General features: G+C 54.7%; 1 protein-coding gene across 1 annotated transcript; it reads left to right on the forward strand.

Moving 5' to 3' along the window:
- Positions 1-2123: 2123 nt before the first annotated feature.
- On the forward strand, positions 2124-23123 carry Gpr26 (G protein-coupled receptor 26). The gene is made up of 3 exons (XM_046448722.2): positions 2124-2797; positions 11361-11474; positions 20995-23123. The coding sequence occupies exons 1-3, from the start codon at positions 2130-2132 to the stop codon at positions 21224-21226; spliced, it is 1014 nt and encodes a 337-aa protein (XP_046304678.1). The 5' UTR covers positions 2124-2129; the 3' UTR covers positions 21227-23123.
- The last annotated feature ends 360 nt before the right edge of the window (positions 23124-23483 follow it).

Raw genomic sequence — 23483 nt, forward strand, 5'->3', positions numbered from 1 at the left:
ATACTGCTTACCATAGCTCTAAAAGGTACTTATGGAAACTGAGGCTCTGGAGATTAAGTGACTGGCCCAGGGCTCATAGAATCTGTGAGTGATGTGCTGGTAAATGTTTAACCCAGGCTTGGAGGGTGGTGAGGCCTGATTTGTGCAATTTGCTAATTTCTATGGTGCAAGTAACTCCCAGCATGGCAGATTTCGAGCCAGCAATGTGCTATCTTTGAAGGGGGCTGGAGAGGGATGCTAACAACTGGTAGGAGCTGGCTCTAGCTCTCTGCTATATACAGTTGCCTTTCACTCGAAGACTGCTGAGGAGTGCCCTCTGTGGCAGTGCGAGGGGAGAAGCCTTGATTTTCCTGCCCCCCTGCTGCCTCATTTCATGAGCATCTGCACTGTGCTTGATGCTAGATGAGGGGAGGTAAGTCTGATGAGACCTCTGCCTTCAGGGTCGACTCAACAGTTACAGGCCCTACCAGGAGGCTTCAGGATAGGATTGTCTGTGCTCAGGACAGAGGTTGCTATGGGGTGCAGGTGGCCACTGGAGTGGCCTCTTGTGGAGAGGAAGGCTAACTGTGGAGGCCGAGAGCTGCCACCTATCTTTCCATCACACATCTTCCCCAGAGTCTGGTCCAGGAGCAGGAGGGTCACGGTCATTGCACCCTTTCCTGTGGGCAAGGTTGAGACTTCATATGTACATAGTTACTGTGGATGTCAGCCACCATCCTCTCCATTTCCTGAAGAGTTCTGGCACATTGTGTCATCAGGTCCCTCTTAAACTTGAACTTGCTGCCTCAGCAGACCCAGAGTGGACAGGTATGCAGTCTTCAGGACTGACAGAAGGCAGCAGCTGGAACTCAGGGCTAAGATGCTGTGTATCAGGCCTACTGTGGACATGCAGGCTTCCCAGGTGGGAGCACTCAGGGTCAGCTATTGTCTTCTCCTGGCTAAGGTGGTGCCAAGGGGATGTCATAGTGAGCCTCACTGTCCCCTCAGCTGATCTGAGAATGCTGCTAAATCTCTGATTGACAGGCAATGACAAGAAGCCACCAGAAACTAAATGCCCAACAGTGCAGCAGCTGCCCTGGTGACAGACTGAGGAGGTGTCAGGAGATGCCTGGGCCCCTGGCCATGCAAGAGAGAGATGTGGGCTCCTTCTCCTCTCAGCAAAAGAAGCCTACCTGAGTTTTCCAGTTCAACGCACAGAGGGAGGAGCACAATCCCTGGGCAGCTCAGCAGTGGGACAGGTGGGCTAGGGCTGTACCCCTTCTCCTAGGCTAGCATTGTGGGGGGACAGGTGGTACAGAGGTGTGAAGGTGCAGGCATCCCTCCCTTCCCTGAAAGCCTTTCTTAATTCAGCCTGTCTGACACACAGAAGAGGAAGGCAGGGGAAGGGGGAGGGAGAGGCACAGGGAGCGATCACCCTGCACAGGAGCCTCAGGGCTCATTCCCTCCAAGTGTGTCAGTGTCAGCGAGTGAGAGAGAGTGTGTGTGTGCGTGTGTATCAGTGGGGATTTCCATGACAGAAGCAGTCAGATTCTAGGGAGAGAAGGGGGAGGGGAGAGAACAAGAGGGGAGGAGAAAATTGGGGGTGGGAGAGACAGACGGAGAGACAGCAGAGGGAGAAAGAGGGAGAGGGAGAGGGAGAGGAGGAGGGGGTGGAGGGGAGAGCAGGCGAGAAGGAGCTAGCGGGGAGAGGGAGGCAGGGACAGCGAGAGAGCAGAGGGTGTGCAGAGCGAGAAGACGGAGAGGGACGGAGCGAGGGCAGGAGCGAGCAGAGAGCAGAGCAGAGGCAGAGCTGGAAGCGCCAGCCCTCAAGGATCCCAGGGCGTTAAAGGCTCCAGGTTCAGCAGCGCACGGCACCGCGCGCTTGACCGAAGCGGTGCGGGGTCTGGGGGTGAGCTGAGCGCCCAGCTGCCAGCCCAGGAGGTGGCGCCGGCTCCGGGGTGGCTGCGCGTCCAGGTGCCTGTCCAGGGGGTGGCGCGGGGCTCGGGGCGGCCGCGCTTCCTCCAGGGAGCCATGGCGGCGGGGGCCGGGGGTCGCGGGGCGGCGGCGGCGCCGAGGGGCTGAGGCGGCCGCGGGCTGCGCCATGGCAGCGCCGGGTTGCGGACCCTGAGCGCGGGCGGCGGGCGCGCACCATGAACTCGTGGGACGCGGGCCTGGCGGGGCTGCTGGTGGGCACGATGGGCGTCTCGCTGCTGTCCAACGCGCTGGTGCTGCTCTGCCTCCTGCACAGCGCCGACATCCGCCGCCAGGCGCCGGCGCTCTTCACCCTCAACCTCACGTGCGGCAACCTGCTGTGCACCGTGCTCAACATGCCACTCACGCTGGCCGGCGTCGTGGCGCAGCGGCAGCCGGCCGGCGACCGCCTGTGCCGCCTGGCCGCCTTCCTCGACACCTTCCTGGCCTCCAACTCCATGCTCAGCATGGCCGCGCTCAGCATCGACCGCTGGGTGGCCGTGGTCTTCCCGCTGAGCTATCGCGCTAAGATGCGCCTCCGCGACGCTGCGCTCATGGTGGCCTACACGTGGCTGCACGCGCTCACTTTCCCTGCGGCCGCGCTCGCCCTGTCCTGGCTGGGCTTCCACCAGCTGTACGCGTCCTGCACGCTGTGTAGCCGGCGGCCAGAGGAGCGCCTGCGCTTCGCGGTCTTCACCGGCGCCTTCCACGCGCTCAGCTTCCTGCTGTCCTTCGTTGTGCTCTGCTTCACGTACCTCAAGGTGCTCAAGGTGGCCCGCTTCCACTGCAAGCGCATCGACGTGATCACCATGCAGACGCTCGTGCTGCTGGTGGACATCCATCCCAGGTGAGGTGCCCTAGCCGGTGCTCCGGGAACTGGGCGAGAAGTCGGTGGGAGTGGGGGTCTGGGGACCCAGTGTGGATCGTGGGGGAACAACTCTTCCAACAAGCTCCATTTCCTCCTCAGAAAGCCAGGGTAGGAAGGGGCCGTCCTCGGGACTTAGCAGGTGCCTAAACTCAACAGATCAGGGCCACCAAAAACATGGGTGATATGGGACATGCCACTTTCTGAAGCAAAATCAGTCAGAACTAACTTGGTCTTCCTTGTCCTTGTCTGTTTTTGTAGCTGTCAGTTTAAGTGACATGGGAAGACAGTGGGCTCTGTTCACTGTTTAAGGTTTGACTCGGACCCTGAGAGGGTGGCCAGAGCCTTAGGAAGCCCTTGAGAGCTCTTCAGACTGAGCAGGGCTGCTCCTCTGGGCCCTTCCTCTCTCCAGTGTCTGGCACTGCCTGTGTCCTGACCCTCTGTGTGTGTGTGTGTGTGTGTGTGTGTGTGAGAGAGAGAGAGAGAGAGAGAGAGAGAGAGAGAGAGAGAGAGAGACAGTCCTTGCCAGATGGAACCAGGCTGTGCCCTTCCCTGTTGCTGGCTCTGGGGGGATGGAATTGCTCTCACCCTCCAGAAAGCACTGTCCAGTGTCACCTGGCCTTGGAGCCTGAGGCTCCTGAGACAGCCTGCCCACCCACTTCCGGCCCCATCTAGCTGCTGTTTCTCAGGAGGGCAGAGGGAGGCAGCAAGCCCAAGTACTGCTGAGAACCTCTGCCATCCCCAGAACCCCCGCCCCGGGAGCGGAAGGAACTGTAAGCTGAGCTGTCCTGAGCTCACCTGGCTTTCCTCATGAGATTAGGAAAGCAAAGAGGGAAAGTGCTGGTGTGTCTCTTCGAATGCTGCTGTTTTTGTCCATGGAAAGCAGGCTCCCCCTCTGTTGCCTGAGACCCTAGGTAAGGGCTCTGGTATCCCGATAGGTGCAGGAGGTGAGGCAGGCAGAGAGCCCTGGTGAGAGAAGCTAGGGCCTTCCTGCTGTGAGCAGAGCCCTGGACCCAGGGTGCACATGTTCCTGCCCAGCACCTAGCAGACCAGAGGTGTCCGTCTGAACAAGGGTTCCTTGCTAAGCTTTTCAACCATGAGCGGTCCTTGAATCTCGCCATGCCTGCACATATAAAGGCGTGGAGGTATGGGTCCATTGTTGCTCCCAAGAACAGCCACTCCTGATTACATGCTAGAACAATCTTCTCACCACAGAGCCTTCCTCACAGAATTACATGCAAAATGTACATGCAGCAGCTCTCACTGCCTGTGCCTGGCTCAGTGTGTGGGAGGAACATGCTGCAGCCACACTCGCAGACCTGTCCGCTTCCCATCACCCTCCACTTTAGAAGGTGCATCCCTGGGGCTCAGGCCAGGACTGCTCTTAGAAGATGCAAGGAAATGTTGTTTAACTCCAGGACTTGAACAAGTCCTAGAGAGGGCCCCTCACCATGAGTTTCACAGCAGAGAAGAGATGGAACTGGGAAAAGAGTCAGTTCTTATTTAGACTAGTTCCTGTTCGACTTCTAGAAGCGGGGTGGGGGAGGGCAGTGACTCCCTTTCAGCCCATTTAGGGGACAGGGGCCAGCAGCAAATCTCTCTCTCTTACTCCAAGCCAGACACTGTGGGAGAGTTCCTGGGGAGATCTTAGGGAAGGGCCCTCCTCTCCCCACTCCCCTCTGGGGGACCCCGAGGAGCTCCTGCACTTATCATCCCAGGCCCTTCAGGGCTCAGGAGCAGAGCCAGCCTTGTTGGAGAGGACAGGTTTCTGGGTAGCCTCAGGCCCTGCCCCACTCCCAGAGGCCCCACTCACATCCAGGGTCAGGAGGCCCCACCCGACTCCCATTGCACCAGCTCCATGGATGCTGTGGGAGCAGTGGGCCACTCAGCAGACACTGCCTTGTCCCTCCCTGAGGGCTTTTGCCCACCTAGAAGAGACAGACATGCCTCAGGGGACTCCCTGACAGCTAGTCCTCTGGCATCTGTCTTGGCAGCTCCAAATTCTTCCTCACACAAATGCAGAACTACACAGCTCGCTCTGGGGCTGTCTCTGCATCCTCTCACTGGGGCCTCCTCACCCAATTTGGTGCCAAGAGCCTGTGTGACCCTGGGTGCCAGTCCTGGGTTTTCAGAAGCCAGACTGCTTTCTCTGAGCAGCCAGGGTGGCTGGTGGAGTTTGGGCTCCCTGGAAGTTTTTCTTAGCCCTCCTGGGACCCATTTCAGGATCCCTGAGGCCCAGTGTGGCATTTGTCAGGAGGCTCTGGTGGTATCAGCTCTTTCTGCAGGATATTAATGTGATGCGCAGCAAGCCATGCCCCCTTTCTTCAACACCCCCAAACGGCAGGGACCTTCTCTTCTTTAAATACAGCCTTGAGCAGCATCCCGTGCCCCTGCCTGTCTGTGGCATTTCTCCGGTGATTACATTTTCGAGGCAGGTTGGAGTTTCCAATGTCTGATCCACACCTAGCCCTCCACCGGCTCATCTCAGTGTGCACTTCTCTCTAGTCCCAACTCCTGACCCGCTACAGCCACCCCTCCCTGGTGCTGCTAGGCATGCATGCAGGTGCCTGCTCTATCCAGTCCACTGCAGGGCCAGGCTCATTAGTTTGGGTTAAGGACTTTTGAGAAGGAGGATGCTGAAAGAGGACTCAACCCAGAAGCAGCCTGGGCACTCCCCTAAAAATTCAAAGGGTCTGCAGGGCCTCCCCTCTATGTCCTATGAACCATGCCCACAGAGGCTGACTGACAGCTGGCTCTGGAGGATGTCAAGTGGTGGCATCGTAGTCAGAACCTCACCATGCCCTTGACTTTACAGATGAGGAAACTGGGAGACAGGAAGTGAGGCACTTGCCTGATTTAGCAGATCCAGAAAGTAGCTTGAGTCCAGAATCATCCCCTGGTCTGTGGAGCAGTTAGGCAAATGGAGGCTCACCAGCAGTGTGTCTAGACGTGTAGGTGCTCTAAACTAAGCTCACTAACTGGCAAATGGAACATGTTCTGTCCCCTTATTTTGGCAAATACACCTTTCCTGCAAGGTGGAGTTCACGTTTAGCCTCTACAGGCTCCTTGGAGGTCAGCCTTGTTCTTGCTGGGGAGAGGGGAGCTGGGCCACTGGCCTCACCTCCCATGCTGGCCTACCCAGCACTGCAGGGGCCCTGTGCACCAGGAGCACATTGCAGGCTGCAAAGCCACGAACACACACTGCTCACTAATGCTGCTCCTCAGGCCTAAAGCGAGGCACTCAGGCCACATAGTCCACCCTCAGAGGCACGGGGCCAGCGGGAGATGCCTGCACACATTTTGGGAGCAGGATCAAGGCATTTGGGCAAAGAATGCCATGCTCCAAGCACTGAGAATTTGGTCTACAATGGAAATGTGGGCTGGGCAATCCCCTTTGCCCTGTGAATTGGCCATTACATGGGGAGCAGTGTGGATCCCCAAGATGGGGGGTCAAGTTGTACCAGCATCCTGGCCCAAACTTAGGGCTCTTTCCTACTGTGAGTCAGCTTGTCCCTTGCCTTAACAGCTGGAAATCCAAAATGGGTCACTTTGTGAGTGCTTGAGCATGGGCTGAGACTGAACTACAGTCAGCTGGGGTCACTCAGGACCCAGGCTCTGTGTGGAGGGCAGGGAGGTAGCTGTGGCTGGAAGGTGACAGCAGAGGTTGCCTCATTCACTGACTCTTCAGACCTTCCCGGAATTGCCACCCCTTTCACCTGGTGACAAGGCCTGCTAGGAGCCTGTCTTTGACCTCAGGAGTCACAATGCTGGACAGCCTCTCCCCTTTGTCTTGCACAGACTGGGGTGGACCCGCCCCAACTCCGCTGCAAAGCTGAATTGCTTGCCCCCTGGCCATGTTGCCAGCTATGGGTGGGGGAGGCTCAGCCTCTGCTCTGATTCCTCCCATGGATCCAAGGATTCCAGGTGCCACCACCAGGCCCAGGACTGTCAGAACGCTCAGCACTTGGTGATTTCTATGGGTGACAGTGGGGTTGGGGGAACACCCCAGAACCTAGGGTCATCAGACCTGGGATGAGGTCTGGTCCTGTCCAGAATTTCCTGAGTGGCCTTAGACATGTCCCAACCCCCTCTGCTGGACCCCAGTGTCATGATGTGCAGATGAGCACAAGACCGGCTCACGGGTTCCAAGATTTCCAGGAGCCTGGATTTGCAAAGCTCTGGAGGGAGAACGCAGCAGCCAACGCCAAGCGCTTTCATGATGCCACTGCTCTGGGAGTGGGCGAGGGCGCCCAGGCTGCGCCTAAACCATGGCAGTGACAAGCCAGAAGCTGGCTGCTTCCTGGGGAAAGGGACCACCCTGCCTCACTCATCTCCTGCCACTTCCCTCTTCTCACCTGGGAAGTAGAAGATCCCAGGGAGGAAAAGTGGAGCCAGCCTCCTCTTTCTCCAAAGTTCAGGGAGGGGGTGATGAGGTTCCCGACTGCAGCTTGGCTTGGAGTCAGTGGCCGGATGCCAGTCCCACCCGCACACCACTGTCTGGGTAGCAGGTCCTCTTTCCCTTGGGGCTGTGAACTGGGTGGATGCCGTCATGGCCCTAGCATCTAGTGGGTCTGTCCCAGCAGAGACACAACCCCAGGCACAGTTCATAGTCTACAGATGCCCTCTGTGCTCCACACAGCCAGGTAAGGACAGTCACTTGGGGTCCCTGGAGGCCCAGTGGGGTCACAGTCCTCAGGGAGTCAGGACTTAGTCTCAGGCACCTGGCTGCTAGCTTTGCCTTACCGCACCCCTGGGGCAGTCCCTGGCTCCAGCTCCTGTTTATAAATGCTCAGGGCAGGACTCTTGCAGTGGGAGAGGAGTTTCAGGGCAGAGTTGAAACATAGTATGGAATTATTGAATAAGTTTCTATTGAATGAAGAATGAAAATTAATGGTCAGCATTTATTGAGTATTTACTGAGCATTAATTCAGTTATTCCCAGTGTAACCCTACAAAGTACAGACTCATTACTCTCATTTTAGACATGACTAAGCTGATGCACAGAAAAGCTGTGTAACTTGCCCAAGGCCACACAGTAATGAAGTGATGGTGCCTGTATTAAATCCTGAGGTCTGGCTCTGGTTTTCATGCTTAACCACTAGGTTAGCAACCAAGAATGGAGGCCAGGCCAGTGGAGGTGTTTCACACTGTTGACCATCCTCACTTTGTCTGATAGGGTTAAGATGCTTACAGTTCACTTTTTAAAAAATCTATTTTAGAACGTATTTCTAGCTCACGATCATCTCTTTTGAAAAGATCACTTAAAAAGTGACTGAGTTGGGGGCTGCGGTTGTGGCTCAGTGGCAGAGTGCTTGCCTAGCATGTGTGAGACACTGGGTTCGATTCTCAGTATCACATATTTAAACAAATAAAAGAAAACAAAGGCCCATTGACAATTTAAACAAAAAAAGTGACTGAGTGAGTTTTCCCACGATGTTACACTCGTTACGTATTTTCTGGGTGTGAGGCTTAGAGCCTAGAACCGTGGTCACCACTGACGTATGTGACAGCAGAGTGCTTGCCCTTTCATTTCCCCTCTGCACAGGCCTTTTGGAAGCAGGAAGTTATTTCCCCGTAGTTTTTACAGCACAGGGAGTGACCCTGGTCATCTGAGCCTGTGAAGGGTCCATTTCACTCTTTCAGGTCACCGAAGTGCTACTGTCCTTCTGAAGACCCGTGAAGCTTCCCTATTCCCAAGGACCTCTTGTGTTTTGGGGGAGAGGTTTTCCATGTGGCAAGGTGAGGGGGCTGCTGCTCACCTGAAGACAGCTAGGTTCTCGGCCCCAAAGCAGGGACCTGAGTTCCTATTGGGAGGACCCAAGGAGCTCTGTCCTCCGCAGTGGCCCTATGGCTGGCAAGCCCTATCTGTCCCTATGATGAACCCAGCTCTAGTTATGCCTGTTATGACAGCCCCTTAGATAAATGAGAAACTGGGTTCAGGGAGGTCAGGTGACTTCCAGGAGGGCACACAGCTAAGGGCAGAGCTTCAGACCCCTAAGCCAGAGCTCCTTCCCCCACAGGGTTGTTCTAAGCCCCTGGGAGTTGGCAGTCTGTCAGGTCACAGATGGAGAGGGCCCAGCCCCAGTTGCTCTGGGGTCCTCTTCCTGAGTCCTGTATATGAATTTGGTGCTTCTTTTCAGGAGATGCCCAGAATGCTCTGCTTGTCAGGGGGCAGTGTGCAGAGATGGCACAGGACACCTGGCTTGTGTCTTGCAGCACACCTGTCATGGATAGCACTGAAAGTCCTGGGGGAAATGCATGAGTGGTCAAATGAGGGGCCCCCGTGGTGAGGACTAATGCTGACATCGAGCGCGACAGGATCCCCATCGTCCTGGTTTGCCTGGGTCTGAGGGCTTCCCAGGCTTGGGACTTTGCGTTTTAAACCAAGATAGTTGAGTTGGTCACCTCCTTGCACCCTGGCCTCTGGGGTGGGGCCACAGCATTCCCTCCTCCTCACCTACACCCTGCAAGTGTCACCTGAGTGGAGGACTTGGGTAGAAAACTTGCAGGCACTCAAGTGCAATCGGAAAGTCAGGAGATTAAAGCCCATCTCTGGGGATGTGACCTTAGCCCCCACGGTGTGCCTGCCGTGTTCTTCACGTGTCCTGGGTGGAGAAATCCGAGTCCTGGTGCCTCCCTAGGAGACATAGTGATTCAGATTGTCAGCAGGTGTTGCTGAAGGCTGCAGAGCCAGTGCCTGGACTCCTGCCACCACCCAGGGTCTTGGGACTGAGAGGGGCTCCCAGACATGGGGCTTTCCTTTTAAAACCAGGACAGCCCCCTGCAGACCATTTAGAATGCAGGACTGTCATGTTTAAACAGGACATCTCAGAGAAGCAGGAACACATTGCTTACCCCACTGCCATCACTCACCAACTGTGTGATCTTGGGAAAAAAATCACTTAACTCCTCTGAGCCTCCGTCTCCTTATCTGAAAAATGGGGACTGTACTGATATCAGCCCTCAGCTTGTAGAGTCGTGAGTATCAGATAAACGAATGCACGTGAGCTCCTGTCACAGGGTCTGGCGTGGCACATACTGAAGACTTGGGAATGTGGCTGTTGTATAGTGACTAGGAATGGATGAGCAATATTAGTCATGAGCAGTGCATTTTCAACCCATATGAAACCTGTTCCTACCAAGCTCAGCTCCCAGTTCCTCTGTGGATTCCTGGAAAGGCAAAGTCAAGGGAAAACAGTTCCGTGCGAATTTCAGGACCTGTCAGTCCAAACCTACACGGCGTTGGCCATCTGCGACAGGAAGTCTGAGTAGAAGAGCTCTGAGCACTAGTAAGATGATGGGTGCCCTGGAAGGACGGGCGCTGCCCGGGCGCTGCCGCTGCTCCTGGACCTGGGTCTCCAGTCCCCTCCCTGCTGCTTGCTCTGGTTGAACAGGGGTCACTGGCAGCTGGTGCCTGGCTCTGCCAGGCTATCTTCGCTTCCTGGGAACGCTGTCCACAGTTTCCTCCTGGCCATCTTTAGTCAGTTGAATTATTTAGAACCTACACATTAAAAGAACCTGCCCAGGTTGGGTGCCGTGAGATGGAGCGCGTGGAGCCTGGGCCAGCTTGCCCCCGGGGCCTCCTCACCCGTGATAACAGGCAAAGTAGCTGTAGCTCACACTCCTCCTGTCGCTGCACACAATGGGTCACAGAGCCTCTGCTTTTCACAGGCCTTTGGGTACCAGTTCTGGGCAGGCCCTGGAGTGGATCAGAGCAGGAGCAGGCGTGGTCAGAGGCATTGGTGGCTCCCATTTCCTTTCTCCAAACTGCTCCCTGATTCCACGAGGACTTGGTGGCCTCCTGGCTTCTCCAAACTCCGTGTCTGGAGGAATCGGTGACCCAACAATATGGGCTCTCTAGCTCCTGGCAGGGTTGAGGTGTGGGGATGGAAACAGGCTGAGGATGTGGAGGAAAGGAAGCCCCATGCCATGCCGCGTGCAGGGACGCGGTGCCCCGGGGAAAGGCCAGCTTTGAGTCACATGGATAGGATTCGGCCCCCCTGCCGGCCAGCTGAGCAGGCTGTTTGGCCTCACAGAACTCATGGCGTTCATTGAAAAACAGGGCAGGTGAAAAGCACCCCGCAGGACTGATCCACTGATTGGGGTGAAGTTAAGAACGAGAAACTCTGCTCGGTAAGAGCGGTTCCGAGGGCTGGTGCGTAGTAGGTGTGAGTGAATGATGCAAGTGTAGCAGGAAGAGTCGATTTTATTGGGACTCACTTAAGCACAATTGCTCCTGCTTCACCTGCTGTATGGGCTGAATGCCTTTCACGTATCTGTGTGCTGACATGGCCTTATGGTGTGTACAAGAGAGCACACACATCCAACAGGCACTGGGTGTTGTTATATTACAGACGATGGCCTCAGGCTTAGCAGTGTCACACAGCTTGCTCACGGTCACACAGCTGCAGCCAAGACTTGACCCCAGGTCTCTTGGGCTCCATAGCCCAGTGCCTACTCTGGAAGTCACTGTGTGAGTCTGTCAGTAGTACCTCACTGTGAGCTGGCAGGCTGCCTGTGAGTCACCTTCTCTCTCTTCCACACAGTGTGCGGGAACGCTGTCTGGAGGAACAGAAGCGGAGGCGGCAGCGGGCCACCAAGAAGATCAGCACCTTCATAGGGACCTTCCTCGTGTGCTTCGGCCCCTACGTGATCACCAGGTGAGCTGAGCCCTGGTGTGAGGGGGGTGGGGCTTAGGAGAGCAGAGCAAGCCCAGGACCCTTAGCAAGAGCACCCTCTCCTGGCCCCAGTTCTTCTCCAGGGTGCAGTGGGGACACAGGGCACTCACCTGGGTCTGTGTGTGCTTTTCCTCTTCAGCCTTCGATTCTTTTTATGATAATTAATTATTGTTTTAATTGTGTCAAGTTATGGGGTACAGTGATAATTTGATGCATGTGTACAATGTGGAATGATCAAATTGGGGTGCTAACATTTCCATCTCCTTAAACATTTTTTTTTGAATTTTTTGATTACTATGTAGGAATTGAGTGTATTTATGAGGGACAGTGTGATAATTCAAAATGTGTCTACAGTGTGCACTGATCAAATCAGGGTCGTTAGCAGTGCCGTCTCCTTAGCATTACTTCAAGTCTGGAGGCTTTGAGCTCTCTCTTGTAGTTGTTCATGAAATATGTAAAAGGTTGTTGGGAACTGCAGTCACCCCACTGTGCTGGAGCATATGACTGCTGTCTGCACTCTTTGGGGACCTACAATCCAGCCTGTGAGTCCCCGCCCCCTTCCAGCTTTAGTAATCCCTATTTCACATCCAGATGGACTTAACATCCATCCGTATGAGAACGTGTGGATTTTTATCTTTCTGTATCTGACTCATCTCACTCAACACAATGTTGTCCAGTTCTATTTATTTTGTTGCAAATTTCTTTTTTCTTTTTGGTACTGAGGGTTGAAACCAGGGACATTCAGCCACTGAGCCGCATCCCCAACCTTTTTTTTTTTTTAAATTTTAATACAGAGTCTTACTCAATGGCTTAGGGCCTTGCTAAGTTGCTGAGGCTGGCTTTGAACTTGCAAACCTCCTGCCTCTGTCTCCCAAGCCACTGGGATTACAGGTGTGTGTCACTGTGCCTGGCCAAATTACATTCTTTTTATGACTGAATATTCCACATTTTCTTTACCCTTCATGTGCTGACCAGCATCAGGGTTGATCTCCCATCTCAGCTACGGTGAACAGTACCGCAATAAACATGGGTGTGTAGGTGTCTCCTGGGGATGCTGGTTTCATTTCCCTTGGACATACACCTGGAAGTGGGGCAGCTAGATCGTGTGGTAGATCTCCTTTTAGTTTCTTGAGGAACCTCCATACTGTTCTCCTAGTCCAACTTGAATTATTTCAGGTTAGACTCAGAACCAAAAAGGCGTGAGAGACCCCTCACCCCCAACTCCACTGCATTCCAAATCACAGCGTTCCAATCCTTTGCCCAGGCCCACAACCCCAGGAGGCCTAACACAAGGAAGCAGGAAGAAAAGCAGAAGAGACCGTGTTCTAGGCCTGGGCTCCTGCTGCCCACTGAATGCTGGTTAGTGCAGCCCCGGGTGTCCCCAGCCAAGACACTGCAGGCTTGGGGAGCATGTCCTGCACTCAGCCAGGTGGGCCACCTCTGCTGGGGCTGGGGCCTTTCCCATGTTCCCAGACGGGCTTGTGCTCCCCAGATCTGCAGCCCGAGCTGGCCAACTGCAGGCCGCTGTTCTCGGGTTCACCTTCCTCAAGCCAGCCCGCTTTGGCCATGACATTGCCCCATGTCAGCCTCATCCAGAAAAAAGAAAAAGAACTTATCACCCAGTCTGTTTTGTGGACTGAAGGGAAGGAAACACCCGGTGACTGTGTATCCATAGTGGCTCCAAAGTCTGGGAAGTGGACGGTAGCAAAGAACTTCCGTGTTCTATGAGGAGGTGGAGAAGGAGCTTCTGTCAAGCCTGGAAAGTGGGGTCTGTACAGAGTTGTGTGTGTGTGACAGACAGAAAGACATTGAGACAGCACAGCCCAGCATCCCAGTGAGCCCCAGACCCCTCAGCTGCAGGGTCCTGGAAGAGCACCGCTGCCACACTGTCACCTGGCACTCTGACACCCTGGCAGAGGACCCACTGTGGACAGTTCTCTGCCTCCTCCCTGTGGTCCTTACGTCACGCTGAAGCCTGGTTTGCTGTAGTGTCAGCCACTGAGCCCAGTTCTGCCCTCTGCAGCCCAGGAGAAGGTGCTTTGCTCCCAGACTTGCAGATGGGCAGGGAGCTGCCTCCATGTGCCCAGTCGTCTTTTCTTCCTTAGACCACCCAGCTCCGGTGCCCCCCGCCACTCTCTCTTCCCTGGTGTGCTGCTTCCTTCTGGGAGACCTAACTGGCCTCATCTTACCATGAACACAGGACCTAGAACTGCCTTCGGGTCTCTGGACAGGTTGATCTGTGCAGAGCAGACTCACCGGTTCTTCCTTCTAGAACTGTCTACTAGAACTCAGTGTCATTGACATTCTTTGATGTTTAACAACTTCCCTGGCCCCACACACTGGATGTCAGGAGGGTGGCTCCCCTCTCCAGCCCCCCAGTTTCAATAACTGAAAATGCCTCAGACATTGCCCAAGATCTGTTGGGGACCAGACTTTTCCCTGGCTGGGAACCATGGATTGAGACCCACTAATCCAGCCATGAAGCCAGAGTTCTCACAGGACACAAGCCCCTGCACAGTGACAGAGGAGAACAGGTTCCCTTGCCTTCCCGGGAGGTGGAGTGCGTGGTCAGCAGCGTGGCTGTGATGTGTGCCTCCCAAGCCAAACCCCAGCTCTATCCCTCCACTGCATGACCTCGGGGCCAGTGCCCTGGCCTTGCTGGGCCTCCAGAGGGAGTGTGGGTCATGAGGATAAGAGGACTCAGAGCACTGGGGTGTGTGGCACAGGCCTGTGTGGATGACATCCCTGGTCATTGTCCTCCCTCCCTCTGATATAAGGAGTGGGCTTATAGCAGGGGAAGGGAGGCATGGGCTCACGAGATGAACTTGAACGCTTGGAGAACAGGTCATAGCTCCAGCTTCAAATAATCGGACTTTTCTCTGGGTTAATCTCATTTTCCAGCTTTTCCCACTTTTGTTTGTGGCTTGATTCCTTCAATGGTGCCCAGCAATACTTTTTTAGTACAATTGATGGTAGGTTCACAAGTCAACGTGGACGGATGGATGTATTTTCAGTTTTATGTTTCCAAATGGGTTTGATGTATTTTGAGTTTTAAAAAACATGCACATAACTGTTCATCCTTCATGGCGATAAGCAGCAATCTACTAGGAGAAAAGCTGTGCACAGGAGTCCTCATGAATACAGAATATGGCTCTGGTGGAGCCACGCTGGCCCCAGCGCCACCACCCACTGCTCACACCGGAACCCCCAGGGACTCACTTGGCCAGTGGCACTAAGGGCACGGCTCCGGTGCAGGCGCCAGTGCTGCTCTCTGCTGCCTTCCTGTCCACAGAGATGAAAATCAAATCCAACTCGGGCAGCCACAGACGGTGTTGGGGAATTCAGAAGGAAAAGTTAAGAGCAAGCTCTGTCTCTTAAGCCAGCCCAGGACTGTGCTTCCCTGCTTAACCCTGCAAGTCCCACTCGGTGCCTGAGGCTGTACCAGAGCTGGACAGGTGCCCTCTGGACCTACCAACATGCCCCTCATAAGTCGAGGAAGCCAGGGCTTGGTCAGGTTCCGGGCTTGCAGCCTACCCGCGAGTGATTCATCCAGGGTGACACTGGACTAAGATCCGATGGTGGCTGGAGACGGGGGGCCTGGCAGGATGGGAATGCTGACACAGAAGGGGGCTTGTGCTGTGACATCTGTCACCCTTTGAGCTGATTGAGAAGATCCATCTGACCGGGGGAGCTCCTTCTCTTTGTCACATCTGCTTGACAACTTTCTCAGATCAGGAAGCCTCGTCTCAGCCTGGAGCCCAGCGTTTACAAGGATCGTTCAAGTCTCCAGCTTCTTACTGGAGAACACAGTCTGTGAGGCCATACCTGCCACCTGGTGAACACCTGTCCTGTGTCCAGGGATATGGCCACACTCCATGCCTCACCTGGGACAGCTCTCCTGCAGGGTGGGAATACCGAGGCCCAAGGGGGCTCGGATCCTAGTCTAGGTTCAGAGAGGTGAGTTGCCCAGGGACACATGAGCAGGGAGTGGCCAAGCCAATGGTCAAAGTCAGCATCAGCCACTCTGCTACAATTTATCCTTTGGCCCATGCTACAGTTACAAGACTTGGGGACCAGGCACTGGAGACACAGAGATGCCCCTTGGACAGATTTTATCCCCTCCTAATGTCAAAACACAAGCACCTTGACATGAACCCAGGCAGCACCCAGGCTCTCTTGTAAAGCAGGCACATGGATTTTCTGAGTAAAAATGGTGGGTCCGCATGACGCTGTCCCCATCTCCCACCTGACTGGCAGCATCTTATGTGACTGAAGCAGAGCCCAGGAGGCCATCAGCGCTGGTGGCAGAGCAGTTGGCAGACCTGGTTGGCACGTGCTGACCAAGTAGTGGCTCTCATAAAGATGGTCTCAGAAAGCCCAATGCACCAGCTGGAGAGCCACCCGTAGCTGTGCTTGGGGGTGTGCCATGACAGCGGGGGACATTCGCAAAGGTCTTAATAGGAGTCTGACACCTCTGCTGCACAGTCACACTGGCTCTGGTGTCCTCAGATCCGGGGTCATTAGGACTCTCCCTGGAGCGACCGAGCAGGACCTGCAGAGTCACAGCAGCCTCCTCGAGAAGCACTCGCAAGTATTTTCTGAACTGAAGTTCACGGATCTAGAAGCAGTTGTCAGGCCGTCATCTCTGCAGTGGTCTACGCTTACAAATAACTGTGGCCGTCTTAAATCATTGCAGTCAGGCTTCGAGGCATTTGCAGATCTGACAGCCCCATTATTGTGGCTTTTCAAAGTAATGGGATCATGTGGCTGGGAGAGAGGTTCAATGTGCGGGTGGCTCCTGAGTGTTAATATTCTATCAGTAAAACCGCTTTTCCACTCTCATGCCTCATGAAAATTTCAAGCATCAGCTTATGACTTTCAGGTCTGCAAGCATGAAGACCAAGTTCTCCAGAAGTCTTGGGAAGACAAAGAGCTGGCTTGCCGAGGAGTGTTCTGTGGCCTGTGTTGTGAAATGCACCGTGTGTGTGTGTGTGTGTGTGTATGTGTGTGTGTGAGAGAGAGAGAGAGAGAGAGAGAGAGAGAGAGAGAGAGAGAAATGAGACAGACAGATGATGAGCACAGACTGTAGGAAGAGAGGGCTCTAATTTACTGCTTTAAAATCAGTATTTGAATGCAAAGGTGCTTGGCTTCTTGGAAGCAGAAACTGAGTCCAGGCGTGGGCAGGCACTAGTCACTGGTGCCCACGGTGTTGGTTCCTGTCCTGGTTCTTTCATGTCCTGGCCCAGAGCCTGGACACAACACTGCTTTGGCTTTGTCTCTGTAAAATTGGGAGAATGATATGGTGGGGTGGGTGATGCTTGTGATCAGTTGGTAGATCCTGATCCCTGGGGGCCGGGAGGAAGTGCTGGTCAGGGGCTGCTGTCCTCCCCTCAGGACTTGCTCTCCTTGGGGATTCCTGTCATGGAGAAGGTGGGGACATCAGTCTCCCCAGGGTCCAGAGAATGCCTCAGAGTTCTTGAAGATGTGTCCCCATCTTCTTTCCTTGCTGGGTGAGGTGAGAGGACCCGGTGAGTGAGGGGCCATGGTGGGCAGCCTCCTGTGTCCATTACCCTCTGCTCTGACAGCCAGCTGGGAGTGGCTAGCCAGCAGCCTCGTGGGGCTTACTGCCAAAGAAGAGCTGTGGCTCATGGGAAGTCCCCAGACACATGGAGCAGCAGGGGTGTAGAGGTGCAAGCAAGTGCACAGGGCTAGGGGCATGAACTGGGAGGCACTTTATATCCCCAACACACACACACCCCGCTGCCCAGAGTTCTTCCATAAAGGGCAAAAGTGCTGGCACTGGAATTGCCTGAAATGCTTAAAAAGCTGAGCACCGCCCCTGCCTGTCCTCTCCCATCCCAGTGCTGTCCCCTCACCTGGCCTGCTGACAGGAGACCAGGGGCGGAGATGTGCGTGCTCATGTGCTCAAAATGCTGTCTGCTTTACACCCAGGGGGCGCGTGGGAAGCCATCCTGGTGCCTAATGGGCAGGTCTGGCAGGTCTGGCAGGTAGTAGGAACAGTGCGTATGGGGACAAGCCCTGCTTCCTGGAGGGTGGGGAAGGAGCTTTGGCAAACCCCCAGTGTTGTCCTTGGTACACACAGGGCTCTAGGAATGGGGTGGGGCGAGGTGCCATTTTGATGTTGTGGCCAGGGACTCCAGGAAATCCAAATGCTAGACCATCCCTCACCCCTGTGGGTGCCTTCGGGGTCTCAGTTTGTTAGGGCTGCCATAGTAGTACCCCAAACAGAAGGGCTTAGACAACAGGAAGGCACTTATATGTGGTCCTGGAGGCCCAGGGTGGCGGTGTGGACGGCCTGCTTCCTTCTGGGACTGTGAGGGACAACTGCCCTGGGCCTCTCCCCTGGCTGTGTGCTGGTGGCCTCTGGTGTTCCTTGACTTGCAAATGCCTCTCCCCCACCTCTGCCTTCGTTAACACCTGCTGTCCTTCCTGTGTGTGTGTCTGTGCCCAGATTCTCGGCTTGCCTGAGGACGTTAGTCCTGTTGGGTCAGCCGTGCCCACCCTCTCCCTCAGACCTGCTCTTCATTAATTACATCTGCAATAACCTTCAAAGGTCACAATTCTGAGGTGCTGGAGATATGACTTCAACATATGAATTGGAGGGTGACACAATTTAGCTCATCACAGAGACAAGAGGAAATGCTGTCTCGAGTATTAACACCTGAGCCCAATAACTCCAGGCCCCGTGCTAGATGGCAGCCGGGGGGCTTGCTCCTGTGGGGGGCTTCTGCTCTGCCAGTTGCCCCGTCTGTCAAACGCTGAGGCCACCAACCCACTGTGACCACCAGAGGGAGGGGTGGGCAGGGGACTGAAATACGCCACCCGGGGAGAATGGAGGAGTGTAGAGTGTAGACTGGGACTGATCTGAGTCACGGAATCCTGTCTTGTCAAGGAGGGTGTAGGAAGTGGTGCAGGAAGCGGTGGCGGAGGGGACTTGGTGTTAGAAGATGGGCTGAAGTGTTCCCTGTCTGAAAGGTCATCTGGGAGGGACCCTGTGGTCAGCCCGACACCTACCCAGACCTGGAATTAGGAAGAAACAGTTGGGCAGTATGGACACCCTCGCCTCTTCTCAGCCCCCATAACGGATGGAGCCAGGATGGGGCAAGGCCCGCCACGGAGGGGGACATCCCAGCGCCCCCTGCTGGAGGCCAGGGGAGCCTCGTCCAGCTCTGCGCTCGCCCCAGCTTCCCTTTGCCTGGGGCCTGAGGAAGGAGAGACCCTGGCTTTTCAGAGCAGTAGTTGCCCTGTGCGCTGTAGGGAGAGGCGAGAGGCAAAGTCCTGCCGAGCGCACGTCGACCCTGTGGGGAAGGGGCTCTTGGAGTTACGAGGGGCCTCGGAGCACGTCTTCTTCACCCTGAGTGCTGAGAGTCAGGTCCCATGGTGGCCTCGCCGGGCCTTGCTCTGTGGTTGGATGGAGACTCTGGCTGGCTGCCCAGCCTCTCTGAGCCTCGATGTCCCTGCCTGTAAGATGGGGATAATGATCCCCTCGGCAGGAGAATTGTAAGATCAGAGATTGTCCATCAGGGCTTGACCCAAAGAGGACCCTAACTGGGGAGTGTTCGTGTGGAGCCGACAGAGGTTTCCAAGTGCCATAGATCATCTCCATTTTCCAAATGGTGAAATTTAAAACTGCTCTGAATAATTTTATTCTGTGAAATCTTCAGAATCGTCAGATGACGATTTTGCTCTGGCTGGATGGGTTGATGATATTCAGCTCTTTCATTTGGGGGAGAGTTACAAAAGTTACCGGTAGAAGGCTAGACCCGCTGGCGTGCGAGTCGGCCGGGCTCGGCAGCCCTGTGCTGGCCCTCAGCTAGTTCTCTGTGAGCATGAGCTGTGGATTCTAAATTCAAGGATTTTGTCTCTTTAAATTCATCACTTCTCAAAAATAGGTCTCATAAAAGAACATATTTCCCAAATGCACACGGTCCCACTTCCTCATCAGGCTCCCGAGGACCTGAGAGGAGCCGTATCCACTGTGCCCTGGGGGCGGTGGGCAAGGGAGAGGGAAATGGAAAGGCAGCCAAGGGGCTCGGATGGACTCGCTGGAGGTCTGTTCAGGAAAGGGGCAGTTCTGAGGAGGAATGGAGCCCCACAGTTCCCTGGGGATCAGGACGTCCAGCTAAAGCCGGCAGCAGAGCTCAGCTCCGGCTCAGCTCTGCTGAGATCCATCCTGCAGATACTCAGGTAGAAGAAGGTGCCAGAGTAGAATACAGGGCCTGGACCTACTGTGGCCACTGATATGCTGTGTGATGTTGGGCAATATCCTCCCCTCTCTGGGCCTTGATGTCCTCAGTCAACAATGGGCACGGGAGAGGGTGGTTTATGATCTCCAAAGTCTCTCCCAGCTCTGAGTCTTTGTTTGTTTGTTTTAAAATCCTATGTTCATGCTGGACCATGGCCAGATATGAGGGTGCTGGACACTAACGTGTCTGTTTATGCAGCAGGAGGCTCTCACCCCTCACAACCTGGCACTGGCATCATTGACTAGTGTCAGGAGGACCCTGAGAATTGTACCCTTGGACACATGAGCTGTGACTTCTTTTGTCCTCCCCCAGTGAATGAGGGTCACTTCAGGGTACCTGACCTTGGTCTTATCAGAGCCCCCCAGAAACCCAACCTTCTCAGCCAGCAGCTTCTGTCCTGCATAGGACCTGCTTTGAGCTTCAGGCAGTGTCACCAAATGACCCCCAGCCCTTTCCCCGCTCGGCCTTGCTAGGAAGGCAGAGCAGGCTCGGGGCAGTCGTGCCAGACTCTGCCGCTGGGAAAGATGACCGGACCATCTTGCCTACACCTCTGGCTTTTCATATAAGAGCTGAGTTCCAAGGTGTGGAGAGATATTCCCAGGGAGCTGGAGCCAAAGCCAGAGCACCATGAGCTATCATCCCGTTTCATAGTGAAGCTTGGGATTTAGAGGTGGTCAGAGCTGAGTTCAAATTCTGCCTTTGCAGTTGACCAGCCGTGCAAAGTTGACCGGCAAATTATCTGACCTCCTGGGACATGTTTCTTTATCTGTGAAATAGAAATAAAGCTGGGCATGGTGGTGCACACCTGTAATCCCAGTGGCTCGGGAGCCAGAGGCAGGAGTTCAAAGCCAGCCCCAGCAACTAAGTGAGGTCCTAAGCGACTCAGTGAGACCCTGTCTCTGAATAAAATGCAAAAAATAGGGCTGGGGATGTGGATAAATGGTTAAGCACCCCTGGATTCACTCCAGTACAAAAAGAAGAAAAGATAGCGAGATACATTACATCCCCCAGGTTCGAGGGTACAGTGTCTAGAATGAAAGAAGAGCCTGTGGACGCCCACCATCATGCTGCTGTTGTGAATGGCTGCTGTTGTCCTTGCTGCCTGAGAGGTGGTCTCTGAGCAAGGGCCCGTGGCCAGGAAGCCGTGGGTGGGTGCAGACTGGAGCCTGCCTGTGGCTGCCCACGTCCGTGCATGGCTATGCTCTGAGTGACAGTGACGTCCCGTCTCTCCGCAGGCTGGTGGAGATCTTCTCCGCGGCGCCCATTGGCCCCCACTGGGGGGTGCTGTCCAAGTGCTTGGCCTACGGCAAGGCCGCCTCGGACCCCTTCGTGTACTGCCTGCTGAGACACCAGTACCGCAGAAGCTGCCGGGAGATTCTCAACAGGGTCCTCCACAGACGCTCCATCCGCTCCTCGGGGCTCACAGGTGACTCTCACAGCCAGAACATCCTGCCGGTGTCTGAGTGAAGGACCGCTCTCCCGCCGGAGAGTTTAGAGGGAGGTGGCCCGCAGAAGAGGGAGGCGGCTGGGCTCCTGGGCAGACACCCTGCCACCGCCCCCTGGCCAGCCCAGAGCTGTGTTTCCCAGGCCTGTAGGGCCCCGGGGCTGCTCTCTGGTCCCTGAGGGTGGAGGTTGGATTGTCCTGTGTATCACCAAAGGATGCCACAGGCTGTGCTCAGGCCCTTCTTCCTGAGAGGCCCCCGGTGGACGACAGTGCAGTCACTGTCAAGGATGCAGAGTGCTGGTGGCAGTGGAGAGCCATGCGTCCATCTGCTTGCTGACCACCGGATGTGGGGCTCCTCGAAGAGGAAGAGTGATGGTCTCATGGGACATTTCAGGCCTGCCCAAATTGAGGCTGCAGTGACCTGTGGCCCAGACCTGGCGACTCCTTTCCACTTGGTAGTGGTGGCTGCTTTAATCCAAATATCCAGCTGGGACCCTTAGTGGGGACCCCGAGACTGTGTGCCCATGGGGTAAGAGTCTGACAGTTGGTGGCTACTGACAGCTGCCCACCCATCGTCTTAGGAACGGTATATTGGATTCAACTTTTATCCCCCACACCCAATAAAAAGAACTAATGTTTGTGTGTGTAGACAATCTTAGCATGAAAATGGTTTAAACAGGCAGGTGATACATGTACTAGGTTCTTTGAAGTCTGATCAGGAAGTCACCTTCCTGTGAGTTACATGCCATGAATGTGGAAGCCAAGGAAAAGCAGGAAGAAGGTGGCTGATGGGTCTCTCTCCTCCCCATTTGTGACCTGAATTGACAGGAAATGTTTTGCCTTGTTTTATGCACGTGGTGCAGCACACCCTTGAAATGGACAGGTGAGAACTGACCAGAGCAGGAAGCCAGCCTTTATTTTTAGGCATTGGGTCCCATAATCCTAGGGGCTCAATCACCTAGTTTCTGTAAATCTATCTGCAGAAAGCAAAGGGTGTCCAAGGTCACCCAGAACGTGCCCTGTGCTTCTGAAACTTTGACAGAACATGTAACCGTGATGCTTAGCTAATCCAGGAGCAACCCCCCTCTTGATTTCATACAAACCTAGATGCGTTGGCATAGGTTTTGGCCATCCCGTCTTTATTTCCATTTTAAATCCGTCTGTGAATGTGCAGAGCAGTTATTGCTCAATCCTAAAGTGATCCTTCAGGGTGGAAAGGATGGAGCCGTGGAATCAGGTGTCCCACTGTCTCACATCCCAGCCTGGGAAGCACTGGGGCAGGACACCACCCACCGGGGACCTGCCGGGAGAGCCTGTCAGAGTTCCCTACTGGGCAGCCCCAGTATTTAAAGGCAGAGAAGGGTCTGCAGGGTTACCTGGAAAGATAACCTCTTATTAACTCTTAGCTTTTCATTTAAAAGGCAGCTCAGCCAGGCCAAGTGTTGTCTGGTTCTAAGGTTTCCATGGAGACCAGAATGGAGACAGATGAGGCATCTAAGGAGGCTTTGAGCCTTCCCAGTGCTGGCAGAGGCACATCACGCCTGTCTGGGGGAGTCACTGGGGCACATCCCTCCCCCTTCTGTGAGTGGGGTTGTCATGTTGGTAGTTTTCGATCAGCCATGGTGGAAGTTTCTATACCATGAGAATCAGCTTCAAGTCAGGCCTCTCTCCCCAGGAGCCGGCTGTTAAGCATCTACCAGCACACCACTGCTGCACGGGACGGTGTGTTGCTGAAATGAAATCACTCTGTTCAGAGCCCATTTGGCCACTCAAGTTCAAATCGCAACAGACACACCCTTCCGAGCTTTCCTAGTGACAAGCAGCTGTCCACCCTCCATTGTCCCAATGCCAAAAGTGCTGTTGAGGTTACAGTCAGGCAGGGGCCAAGACAACATATACAATTGAACCTGACGGGAGAATCTCCCTGCTGCACGGGAGGAGAGGGCGAGCCCGGGGATGCGGTCAGCGGGCGGTCAGACTCTGTTTTCATCAGTCATCGGTTTGGAGAGATGCTGTGGCAGATCCTCTCTGCTTGCTCTGCACAGGCATGAGCTGTACTTCTGGTGGCAGCTAGGTCTCCTTCCTCTTCTTTAGCTAAGAAGCAAGATCTGTCACCCACAACACCACATGTCTTGAAAGAGACATTTCATAATTGCCGTTGTATCTCTAAAACTGCTTAAAAGCTGATAAAACCCAGTTGTAGTGGCATCATGTCGACAAAACCCCAGGTACGTCAAAGGCAGGGGGTCATTATCCTTTAGACACAGGTGTTAAAACCCA

Source organism: Marmota monax, unplaced genomic scaffold, assembly GCF_021218885.2.
Source record: "Marmota monax isolate L192 unplaced genomic scaffold, Marmota_monax_Labrador192_F-V1.1 WCK01_AAM20220418_F8-fsc00076, whole genome shotgun sequence".
NCBI lineage: Eukaryota > Metazoa > Chordata > Mammalia > Rodentia > Sciuridae > Marmota > Marmota monax.